This window comes from Fusarium solani, assembly GCF_023522795.1.
Source record: "Fusarium solani strain SB1 chromosome Unknown bctg00000010, whole genome shotgun sequence".
NCBI classification, from domain to species: domain Eukaryota; kingdom Fungi; phylum Ascomycota; class Sordariomycetes; order Hypocreales; family Nectriaceae; genus Fusarium; species Fusarium solani.
Genome location: NW_027072147.1, coordinates 39,121 through 52,350, shown reverse-complemented (window position 1 = coordinate 52,350; position 13,230 = coordinate 39,121). Strand labels below are relative to the sequence as shown.

Below are 13,230 nucleotides of genomic sequence, written 5' to 3'. Positions count from 1 at the left end.
AGTCAAATAGGGCTACTAGAAATAAATACTCTTTATTAACTATAAGATAATAGCAGATTCTAGAATAGCGGGATAGATCTACCGGGGATATATAACTCTTATATAATATTAATTAATAAAGTACTTAATCTATATATAATTAATTAAATATAAATTTACGCTAAACTAAAGTAAAAATTATAATAGCGCTCTATTCCTAAGGTTTATATTATAAAGACTTTTATTAATACTAGATCTAGGCTACTTATACTAGAAATATAAGATATAAGACCTTTTATATATATAAAAATAGCTTTATTAAAAGATTTAAAACTTAATTTATAATATTTAATTATCTAAGTTAACTATTAATATTTATAGCCTATATAAAGGGTATTAACTTTATAATAGGCCCTTTAGAACCTAATATCTAAGCTAGATCTACCTAATAATTAAATCGCGGGATTAGATTAAACTAAACCGCGCTTGCTCGCTTAACTAGCTAGCTAGTTTTATTTTAAATAAAATTCCCTAGTTAGTCTAAAAAGAAATCCACTATCTAGAGGGTATATTCGCCGGGTATAATATATAATCTACTTCGGCGCCCCCTATATCCTTTAGTATAATCTCACTATCGCGATTATTTATAAGGTAGCTCTTAGGCCCTATATTAAAGTCCCTTATAGTGCTTTTTCTATAGAGTAATATATTAGGTAGTTACCTTAACTTACCGTCCTAGTTCTAGATAGTTTACCTAGTAAGCGAGGCAGGGTTAGTTATATAGTTAATAAGCCTTACTTTATTATTATGCCCCGGCATATTATCTAGGCCGCTAGGGTTAATAAGGGCAGAGTAAATCTATATACTACTTAATTATCTAGAAACCACTAGCCTAGTAGGCATAATAAATAGCAGAGTATATATAATATTATATAGCATTAATATTACCTTACCGCGTATTAGCTTTTTATCTTTATTTATTTTAAATACTTACCTAGTAAAAGTAATAAAAAAATACTTTTACTTTTTACTATTAAGCGACTATATAATAATACCGCCGTCCTAACTATAGCTATTCTCATAGTATTACTAATAGTTATATATATAATTCCCTTAGTTTATATATAATTAATAAATACTATCGCCGCTATTAATATAATACTCTCCCTAGATAAATAATATTAAGCGCTTAAAGTTAATTAAATTAGTATTAAAAAAGGTATCTAGGTTATTAGTAATATTATTATTAGGTCTAGGTATATTAGTATTATAGATAATATTAGCACTAATATCTAAAAAGCTATTATAGAGGAAGTTAAGGGTTAGGGGGCTTTAATAAGGCTTTAAGCTATTAAGATTTTCTAGGGCTTAAATAATATAGTCCCTAAAGGGAGTCTTAGTTATTAAGTCGCCAGTCTAAAAGATAAGGCAATAATTAGCAGGGTCTATAAACTAAATATTAATATTAGTTATATAGCGGCTATTCTTATCCGCGAAGCTAAGCTAGCTATAAGGACTCCTAGGGTCACCGCCTCGGACTTCTCTTATATCCTATTTAATTAGCTTAGCCTTCTAAACCATATAAGGCTTTCTTAAAGGCATAATAGCAATGCGAGGTAATTATTAAAAATCTAATAAGGTATAAATAATTATTAGGGTAAGATCTTAGCTACTCTAGCATTATAATATATTAATAAGGGATATATAGCTAATAAAAGCTAAGAGACTTAACTTAATATATACTAACTAGGTTATAATAATTAATAACTTTCTAGCAGCATAGATAGCAAGGTATTACTTAAAGCGCACTATATATAGCTATTTATTAAAAGAGCTAACCTTTAGGTAATTACCTAGGCCTCCTCGCAGCGCACTTTATAAGATAGTTATATTATAGCTATAATATACCAGAACCTTATATAGCCTTTAAGAGGAGAATAAGATATTATACTACTTCTTTAATACCTATAAGGTAATATAGCTAAGTAATTAATAATACCTAGCTAGTAATTCTTATTAGGTTATAAACCTTTATATATTCTAAAAAAACTTAGTAACGCAGAGAATCCTTAATCCTAGTCTGCTACTTATAACTATTTAACTTAATAAAACATAGCATTACCCCATAAAAGATTTATCTTTAATAGCTTTTTTACAATATCTAAGGTCTTAGGAAAAGCAAGAAGCAAGAGATATATTATTATTCTCCCCGCGGATTAATATAATAAATGATTAAAAACTATTGGTTTAACTATCTCATCCCGTTATTGCCTTAGAGCGGCATGCCCCCAATTTATATATTAATCCCGAGCCTAATAAGTAATCCTTTAGGTAGGGTAATCTTACACTATCAGACTTACCAAAAGCTCACATCGCGCCTCACTGGGATAATTCGCTCTCTATTATCATTACCTATTTCTTCTTTTTCTTTAATCTCTGCGGCACCGGCTTATGCCCCGGTAGGATTTTTAGCATTTCTATAAAAAACTTAACCACCACCTTTTCATAGTCCTGCGCACGGGCAGCCACTTATTCGTCGTCACAGCTGGTCGCCCCGTGGTCGCTGATGTGCGCATAATGCGCCTTTCTTTCCTCGTGCTCTAAAGTTAGCTCTACTAGAGCAATTCACCGGAGAAACCTACGTATTTAGGAGCATCCTCTAAAAAGCCTAGATCTACTTACCTTAGTGGCTGCCTTGACTAAAAAAGTCACTTTATTACTATCGCCTCGCTTGGACAAAACCTACGAATAGAGTAGGCCATAACTATGCCGTGACTTATAGGAGGTATCATAGATCTAGAGGAACCGCTATCTCCTCTGGCCTAATATAGGCCACTATGCCTAGAACTTACCGCATTAAATAAAATCATTTAATTAGGCATAACTAGGTTTAAAGCCTTATAAATAAGAGTAACTTTTACCGGTATAGTTTTATACTTATTTTAATATAGCTTATAAATCTTAATACTACTAGGCTTATTAATTATATTATCTTATATTAATAAGGCCTACTTTTTAATAATATTACTTAACCTCTACTAAACTTAAGTTTAATTATACTACCGCAAAGTAAAATTAATTATATATAAAATACTTTCTTGCTATATTATATATTAAATATCTTAAATAATATATAAAATTTAATATTTTATATATATTTAGATTAAAATAAGTTTTTAATTTATTTAATTAATTTATTTAGTAATTTATTTATTTAAATTTAATATATTAATAGCACTAAATAAGGTTTTATTTTAAGTGCTAGAGTTATAAGGCATATATACTAAGCCTAGTTTTATATAAATATATAGCTTAATTATTAAGTCTTAAAAGTCTCTAATAAATATCTTAACCTATTTATCTCTACTAATATTTTAATAATTTAATCTCTAGCGCCTATAATAAATTAATTAATTACCTAAAAGTTATATATTAATAAATTTAGGTCCGCTATAATATAAGGTTAAATTATAAAAAAGAGCTAATAAATCTTATTCCTCTACTATCTTATCCCTTAAAGCGCTATTAATACTAATATAATTAACCTCCTAAATAAGAAATACCCTATAGGGTTTATATAGATATCCTTATTGCCTATTTAGCGGTTTTCTTAAATTATTTATTAATTCGCCGCCGCGATTTCTTACTTAACCTTTAAAGCAAAGATAACCTCTCTATCTAGATTATTCACTTATATAGCCTCAAGCATCTACTTTAAACCTAAGTCTATAAGCACCTTATTTAGCTAGACCTCCCTACTCGCCTAATCCCACCTCGCTAATAGCCGCTCTAACTATTTACCGCTAAATATATATAAGAACTAAAAGCGCTGCCGCCTAAGGTCATAATATATACTAGGGAACTATTATTCGGTGATTCTAAAGTTAGCTAGCCTCCCGGGGTACGGGTTACGTCTAGCATAGCAGGGCGGGAAGACATATAAGCATTCATAAAGACACAAGGCATAGTAGACAAGCTCGACCGCCATTGAAACGTTCTGGTCATAGAACTGAGGCCAATCCAGCCCCACGCCACCTATAAAGTCCGGGATTCCGGCGCTGCCAACAGTGTCGAAGACGCCTATGAATTTTACGGGCGGGATCAGCGGCTGATCGCTCGGTTCTTCGTCGCCGATTAGGGGCCAGCTGGCGTTTCGACGGAAGGTCCGGGACTGGGTCGAGTGCGGTTTATGGATGGGATCGTCAGAGCGGTAGATTCTGTAGACCTGGTGGCAGAGTAAATCTGTCTTGGACTTGTTGACAGTGCCGTCATCGTTCATCACGCACTTGACGATGCCACAATTGTTAATCATGCCCGCGACCGATCGAGCTATAAATGCGCCCCTAGAGAAGCCGAACATCCAGACCTGGCGGTTGGGGTAGCTGTAATTATCAACGATGAACCGATAGGCTGCTATGCATTGCGCAGCGATGTCTTGCGCTGTTATGCCGTTGAAGACGTAACTATATCATTTTAGTAATCATTGGCCAGCGCCGAAGGTAGGTTGGGGGTATACACACTCTAGGAACGTGCTTCCGAGCCCGACGCCGTGGATGTACCACGCCGAATCGTCCAAAATATGAATGTCTGTGTCTGTGGGATTTTCGATGTCGATTCCCACCATCCTTGCTAGGAGGTAGATGTTCGTTCTTGTGTCCGTCTCACGGCCGGCCCAGGTGCCGTCGCAGAGAATGACGAGTGGTCTAGGCTCGCTGGCCATTGTACCAAGTAAGATGTAAGTACTGCACTTCAACGCTGCCTGTGGGCTTGTGTGGAGTGTGCACGAGGGGTTGTGATGAGAAAAGCACGACAATACGAAGAGAGATTAAGGTGCCTATATAGCATGGCCTGAAGTATATGTGCGGTAGGAGGAAAATAGCTGCCTACATAACATACTGGCCCACCACCCAACGGTGAGAGGAGCTTCTGATGCTGTGAATCAATTGCAGTTGCATCATCGAAGGTAATACCCACACCATCTCGTACTTGATAAGGCGGCCTGGTGTCACCATTAGATTCCTGTGTCAGCTTATCCTCGTATTTGCCGACAGTCAACCAGGACTTCGTTACGGTCCTAAGCTCCGAATTTTGACTTAGAGGCTGAAAAGACCTCCCTGGCTGACTCCAACCTTTCCCACCCAGTCCGCAGTCTGCAATGTCACCTATTCTCTAATGAATCTCGCACGCATTCGCTACTTGTGGGGGACACCTGACTCGGCAAAGTGGCTCTGGGCCGATGTGACCCGCAGGATGCAGCAGCTTTGTCCTCGTATTTGCTGACAGTCACGTAACCCTTTGTTAATGTGATATTGAACTTTTATCTTTCCATATAAGATCAAGGTTTGGCATGTGAAAGAGAGGAGTGGAAGGATTCGAGCTGTGAATTGTTTACCTGTTCCCCTAACAATTTCTTTGATAACGCCCGACCCCACCCAACCGCCACCAATTACCAATTCGGATCATCAACACCCTCATTTCGCGACCGCAAAACAATATCAATTATCCCTCGAGTTGTGGAAAACCTCCCGGCCGTACCGAGCCCCACATCCGCCCCAACTTCTAAGAGGTACATGAGGGGAACCTTATGATGCGTCATTGGTTGATTCCGCCTACATCCTCATAGAAATTCTTTCGGACTGATCAATGACTTCCCAATCGGTACCTATAAAGATATCGGCGGAGGCTCTCAACGCGTATGATGACAGCAGCTTTATCAATGAAGATAATAGCCTTCAAGAGCATGAGGGTGATAGCACCCGGAGACCGGCTTTTCTGCCTGCCGAAGACCGAGGCTTCGATTTTCAACCCTTCCAAGTGCCGCGACGAGAGCTTATTGTCAAGCAGCTGCCCCAGAACCCGTTATCCGTCAATCAATTTGAGGATGTGAGCAGTGTGATGTAGCAATTTGTAACTCGAGAGATTGCTGGTACTTCTATCATAGGCTAAAATAGGTGGGGGCTAGGTACCTTTGATCCGATGCATTTTAATTGGCTGCTCCCCTCTGCCGTGACCTGGCGGGAGGTCCTCGACATTTGAAAGGATACAGTGCAGTTGTTGAATCGACAAGTTCTTTGCATTCCTTTGTTTTTTGAAACGTTAGTTTCTTGCCATACGTGGTGATCACCTCAACTTACATTCGTGCATCTCATAACGTGTTTTTTTGAGCAGAAGCGTTCTGTCCGCTACCTCCTCTGATATAACTTGTATGGGTTGTTATGGTAAGGTTTGGCGGTTGAAGATATTAAAGCTCACAATCCAATAGAAAGTTGTAGAGCCTTGGATCGCGCAGTCTCTCCATTTAGGTACTTCTCGGCGCGCCAGCCATAGGCGAGTCGTTGGTCTCGCATTCTTTGGTGGTTCTCATCCACGGCATCCCATGGAATAAGCTCCACCAGACTTCGCTTATCCCCTTGCAAGTTCCACATGATGCCTGCACTCACGACCGTTATTGTTGTACACCTGCCAGGGTAACGAGCCTTAGGTAAGTATGGCAAAGTCAACCTTGGCGAAGTTAGTAAATCAACGCTTAATTTCTCCGGCAGCGATTTTTTTGTTCAGTTGGGGACATCGCTCGCGACGGGAGCATTCTCAAATGCGGCACTAAGGGTGGAGATGAGGCGGAGTTAGCACCTTGATGATTCCCGCGGAGAAAAGGTTAGTCAGGCTGCACTAGTCCGAACCCGCGGAGACCCGTTCGGGCGGAGGGCGCCCGACCCAGGCGGTATGGAGACGCGCGACCACGTCGAGGTTTTGGTTGAGTGGAGGTTAGTTTTTGACAGAATGAGCACATTGGACCAATCGCATAGATGTCAGCTTATAGTAATCTGCAGCTGATATAGTTGTAGGTCCTGTGAAATATTCTTCCGCGGCCATGGGTTTGTTAAGTCCGGATAGGTGCACGCTGACCCTGTTGAAGTATAAGTCTCAACAGTCTTCTGGGGGTAACCCATTTTTGTTTCAACAGACCCTCATTGAGCGGCTATGGGGCCTTGCGGAGTCCACCGTCACCAACCCCACCCCTGCCATCGACTCCAAGCACTTCCAGACCCCCCTCTTCGGAACCGATTGTTGAAGGCCAAAAGTTGCCGCTGTGAGGCGTACGGTTATAGCACGGAGGCGCACCTACCGTATCGACTCGACAATTTTGCAAAACTTGGTGGGTCTCAGTACCCTTGCTAGCCTCTGTTTTTAAGCTCTTAATTCGCTATCCCGCAATAGAGGCTCTGACTGGCAGCTCGCGAGGCGGCAGAGGCTGGCTCTAAACTTGAACTTATGGGGCCAGAACCAATTAAAAAGTCACGGACTAGGGTACTCAGACCCACCAAGTTTTGCAAATTTGTCGAGTCGATACGGTAGTCCTGTTGTGAAGCCGGGGCGTGTTGCAGCGTTGCGGGAACGGCGCACCTGAGTGATAATCAGCGCTGCCCATAAATCAAATGCAATCAAACAAACTGCCAAATAAATCAATCAAATATGCCAAAATCTTATTTCGAATCAAACAAATACAAAATCCCGAATTTGAAATGTCATTTGATATATTTGATACGTGATATGAGGTTGAGGTCTAACCGGCTGGGCTGCTAGTGAACTTACCCGGAACCTGGTGAGTGATAGAATCCGGTTAGTGGCCTGGCCAATCAGAGCCATTGCCCACAGTCGCTATTAGTGAGCTACCTTCAGACATTACTCTAGATGCGCTAGGGACAAAGTAGCTTCTTAATTTCCCTGCTATTCGCCCCCACATCATCAGACCGCGTCTTTGGCAGTTTGTTGACTTCTCTCGACGCGTGCTAGCCAGCTCTGATGGACGCCTAACCCAACGGAACCCAACGGCATTATGCTTCCTTCTTTACCCTCCGCCTTTGCTCTTCTCTGACCGCCGAGGAACTTAACGAGTTAGTTTAAATCGACGACGCAGACGGCATTAATAGATCATCCTACCGTTGCAGATCTCCCGTAAGCTATATAGAGGAATAAACGATATATTTTAGAAAAGTCCTTATCTCGAAAGGGCTCAAAGAGATAAAAGAGCTAGATTAAGCGTTATGGATTTTTTTCTTATTAAAGTTAACGCTAATGATAGCCCGTTAAACCCTTATTAGGCCTGTTGTTTATGCGACGCAAAGAGCTAGCCTAAGTTCTTCGCCGCTGCTACTACTAATTTAGCAGCTAACCACCTCCGTAAGTATAAGAATAAGCTATCGCGAGCTTAAGTAATATTGACTATATGTAGGTCCCATAGGATCTTCGAGAGTAGTCAAAGCGCCAACATAGGCCTATCTACCGATGATTCTAACCGTCCTAAGCAACCGCGCTTATAGTATAGCGCCGTGCCGCGGGCTAAGGTTAAGATAATCTAAGAACTAAGCCTAGGGCTTTTAATTAATACCGATATTCCCTTTTTTTCTTTACCGATCCCTTTTTTAAATAGCTAGCCTAGCAGCTTAACCCTCATCTATCTAGCCAGGTACCGTGGAGCCAGTAATTAATGAGCCATCTGCTGGATGATATATATAAGTCTAAGAAGGATAGGGTTAAGTAGGAGCTCTTAGATGCCCTCACTAAAATCCATCTCGGGTTTAAGCTATAGACCTCGCCTAATCAGCACGCTATCATGGCGGTTACTGCTTACTTTCTTGACCGCTAAGGCAAGCACTAGTCGTCCCTATTGGCACTCCGACGCTAGCTCGGGTGCCATAGCGGTGAAAACCTCGCCGTAACGCTTTTACGAGTTGTATGGGAATTCGAGATAGAGGGTTAAGTTGGGATAGTGATCTCGGATAATGTATCCTCGAATGATAACTGTCTCTAAAGCTTCTATGGAAGCCTTAATATAGAGATAGGACCGGCGGATATCTGGGCTAGATGTATACGCTGCTACGGATATATCTTAAACCTGGTGGCTCGTGCGTTCCTCTACGGGGAAGATTTCGAGGCTTTTAAGGCTGAATCGCAGGTTTTTAACCTTCTCGGCCGCCATGAGGATGACCTAGGATACCGGAGAAAGAAAAGGCCGGTGGGAAAGCTGCATAATGTTATCGAGTTTATTAGATTATCCCCTCAGAGGTGCGAACTCTTTAAGAGGATCTCACGCGAGAAGGACGAAGCATAGGGATATCTCTTGGCGGGTGAGTCGACGGCGGAGCTAGAGGTCATGAATAACGACACGAGATGGAGTTCCGCTTATCTTATGATCTCTCGAGTACTCGTCAAGAAGGGAGACATTAGTGCGTTCTTGGTCTATCTAGACGTGGGGAGATGGCTACCCGAGGCCGACACGTCGAAGGGAGGTGACTGGAGGCTTTTGGAAGAAGTGAAATATATCCTGGAGCCATTCTATCTGCAGACCATGAGAACGCAGGGGTGGGGCGTGAGTGAGGTCATGGACGGCTTTGGGAGGTGATGACAGGCATGGAATACTTGCTGGAACACTTAGAGGATCGGAAGCTGTTCTATTAGGCTGCCCCAGACGAGGCAGTAGGGGAGAACACTAACTCGTAGGTTCAGCTGCCCCGAGGGCGACCAGACCGAAATCGGTAGCTTCCTGCTCGGTTTAGGGACTGCGAGATGGATATTATATATCCGCGAAAGTTAACGGAAAGCTCTTTGCGGGGTCGTGGCTTGGCACAATGTGATGGATCAGACAAGCCATCAGGATTATCGGGAATTGACGACATCGGAAAGGATCATCGACGCTATCTGAGACTCTCAATCATCACTGCCTGGCAGAAACTCAATGAGTACTATATCAAGCTTGAAGAGTCGCCGTTGTTTGCCGCATCCATTATTCTCTATCTATCACTCGGCATGAGCTACCTGGAGGTGAATTGGGCCTCGGAGGAGCAGCTTGTGTGGGTGAGGGACGCCAAAATTGGACTCTCTGACTACCTCGACCGCTGGTACCGCTGCAACCGGCCGGTGGATGAGCAGCGAAAGGCGATTGCGGAGACTGTTGCATCCTAAGTGTGCTACGGAAAACACCTGAAGATAGTGTGTTCAAGCAGTGGGTCAAAAATAGGACAGCGAAGACTACGGTGATGGGCAGCGAGCTCGAGCGGTATCTGCGGTTAAAACCACAAGAAATCGAGGATCCAATTGAGTGGTAGATAGCTCGCCAAGGGCAGTTCCCAATGGTCAGCCAGTTGGCTCTTAGTATACTTGCCATACCGGCAATGGCGACTGATTGTGAGAGGTTATTTAGCCTCGCTAAGTTAATGTTGACGTCGCAGAGGCTTTTAATGACGACGGAAACATTGGAGAAGTTGCAATGCCTCAAGAACTGGGTCAGGCATGGTGCGGTGAAGCTGGGCCCGACAGCAGGTGGGAGAGATGAGCTCTAGTGGGAGATTAGAAATAGCGGTATAAGAGAGCGCGGATGCTGAGATTTGAAATATTTGAAATATTTGATTAAATATTTCAAATAACAAATCCAGCGTCGAGGGCCATCAAATATCCCAAATATGACCCCGGATTTGATTTGTTTGATTTGAGGGCAGCGCTGGTGATAATGGAGTATATGGACATTAGCCAAAGCCAAATGCCAATTTCGGGCGTCGTTGTGTGGTGCCGCATTAGTGATGAGTACCCTTTCGGCCAAAACAAGCCGCCGAGCGCAATAAATTGTATTGTATTGTGTGGTGCCTCTCGCTACCGCGTCCCGTCCTCCAGCTCTTGACATGCAGATCACTGAGCGTGGGTTTGTCCCGTTCTTCGCATGGCATTGAGCCACAGCTGAATGTGGGTTTCTTGACGCCCTTTGGTGGCATCTCTCGCTACCGTGTCGTCCGTTTCTGACCTCCCGATCACTGATGTGGAGCTTGTAAGCAGATGCAGTGACAGGGTCCCGCTTCGTCCAACTCTTGACGCGCAGATCACTGCTCTGCGAATACAGGGGCAGTGTTAAGACTGTAGGACTAAGATGGTGATGGTCCGATCTGCTGGTGGCTGGGATGTTGATACTATGTAAGGAGCTGTGCTTCTCTCAGACACATGTAACTTAGACCTTTCAACAACATAACACCTTCTACTCCCGCAGTATTGCTTCATCAGGCAGGGCGTGCACCGTCTGATTCTTTGCTTGACATTGGGCAGCTACATGTCGGTTTCTCGACGTCGCTACGATGTGGCGGCGTCCGGTTCTTGCCGTGCAGATCATTGTGGAGTGAGGCGCCCTCTTCGTCCGATTCTTGAAGTGCAAGGTGCTGGCGCGCGTCCAAAGGTGGGCATGTGATCCTGTCAGACAATTGGTTCCGCAGGGATCATTGGTGGCACCAGTCGATTGATGAGAATTATCTGAAGAACAAAAGAAATCGAACAGCCATGTATTCGGGCACAGCTATTTAAGTTCATGTCATTAGGATTATGCGACAGGCCAGATGTGAAACCGGATAGTTACATCCGGTCACACGAATGTTATGCGACAGATCCCGACTACCAGCACACATGCGGATGCAAGTCCAGAGTGGGCACAGCAACACGTCGTCAAGGGGAGCCACCTAGCCATTTGTGTGCGCATTACAGGACACACAGTAGCCGCAGCACCTTCTGAGCCAGTCCACTCATCCAGTTGGGGCTATTGCCACCCTGGTGGACAAATAGGTATGCATTCTGGATTCGTCCAGATACTGGTGTTAGTGGGGTGAGGTTGATGGAGGAAGGCATATGTAGACATCCGCTTGGCCCTGTGCCTTTGCGGCCCTTCGGATAGTAGAGAATGCAAGCCAGAATGGGTCACATCAGCAAGCCGCCATGGACACTCTGGCCAATGCATGCGATGCCTCGCGCGGCTAAATCACGCCAGTTTGCGGCCAGTGTCTCCTTGTCCAGTTGGAGATGTTTCCAACAGCAATGACACTGAAAGGCAAGAAAGCAGCCTTCTTTCCTAGTGTGGGCAAAGGACGAGTCAGTTCGCGGGTAACCATATTGTCCACTACCTGCAACTAGGGGTGCGGGAATAGCATGCACCCCACAGGACACGAGTCCAGAGTCGTGAGAGCCGAAAGCGCCTTTAGCTCAGGCGAGGTGCTAAGGCACCTCGCAAGACGCGAGCTAATGGACAGCCTTGAGGGTCTAGAAAACCCCAAAGAACACGACAAAAGCACGAGGCTGCGTCGACCGCTTCCGCGTCTTTAGCCACCAGGCCTCCCGTCCTTTCTATCCAGTGCCCTGGCGTCAGGACTAGAGGTTGATTGCGCTGACCGTCTATATCGCGTCATAGCTATGCCGCTACCGGCAATAAGGACATATATTAGCCCGATTGCTGCACGGTAAGACGCATCACTTGTGGAAAACGTGGCCTGCGAGTATTAGTACGCGCCCTGAGCAGGATGGGGCGTAACTAACCGCAAGGAGGGCACTAGATCTAATCTATAAGAAGAGCTTCGAAGCAGATATTATATTCTTTATCGAGCCTAAATATTTATCGCCTAATATAGTTCCCTTCGCGCTAATATTAGCGGATATTATAGGTATAATCTTATCTTTCTTAACGCCGCGTGGCATTTATATTATATGCCTAGTAAGATAATTACCTATATTACTAAGTCCTATGTATATAAAGCCCGACCCCTATCGCTACCTAGCTCTAATACCTATAGTACTATATAGCCCTAGGTCTTATATTAAGACATATAGCTCTTTATATAATAGGTCTAACTCTCTATTCTATATGCTATGGTTAAATAAGATAGTTAAGAAATACCCTCTAGCTTATTATAAATAATTTTACTATATATTATATATATAAAGCTTAACCCCCGCTGCTACCTAGCTCTCATAGCGCTGTAAGTATTCTAATATTTTATAAATACTCAAGTATAATAAAATAAGATTAATTACCTTAATATTTAAAATACTTTTTATGCAGACTTTAGATTATCTATAGGCTCCTCGTGCTTAATAATTTTCTAGAGATTATTAATATATTATATAAGATATAACTCTAGTAGACCTTTATCTAATTTAGCTAAGGTTTTATTTAATTACTTATAAGTAATAGCACTAAGAATTATTAAATCGCCAAGGTTCCTATTAAGCACTAAATAATACTAGACCTATTTATAAGCAAGACTACTTTATAGCTCTTAATACTCTTATATAATCCTATTAAATTAGTATAATAGCTATATATATATTAGTTTATAGAAAGAGATCATAGTTAAATCGCCTTATTAAAGTACTTATATCTTAATTTTTATATCCTTTCTTAATATTATTTAAAGTCTTCGCTAAGAAGCCCGCAGCTAAGGGAAA

The 13,230-nt window shown here is 42.4% G+C and overlaps 2 protein-coding genes across 2 annotated transcripts; one reads left to right on the top strand and one right to left on the bottom strand.

Moving 5' to 3' along the window:
* Positions 1-3,844: 3,844 nt before the first annotated feature.
* Positions 3,845-4,699, bottom strand: MRS44_014059 (uncharacterized protein; the record flags this gene model as incomplete). The annotated part of the gene is made up of 2 exons (XM_065618252.1): positions 3,845-4,442; positions 4,500-4,699. The coding sequence occupies 2 exons, from the start codon at positions 4,697-4,699 to the stop codon at positions 3,845-3,847; spliced, it is 798 nt and encodes a 265-aa protein (XP_065474324.1).
* Positions 4,700-9,546: 4,847 nt separating this feature from the next.
* Positions 9,547-9,942, top strand: MRS44_014058 (uncharacterized protein; the record flags this gene model as incomplete). Its single annotated transcript, XM_065618251.1, has 1 exon — positions 9,547-9,942. One exon carries the CDS (start codon positions 9,547-9,549, stop codon positions 9,940-9,942), a length of 396 nt encoding a protein of 131 aa, XP_065474323.1.
* Between the last annotated feature and the right edge of the window lie 3,288 nt (positions 9,943-13,230).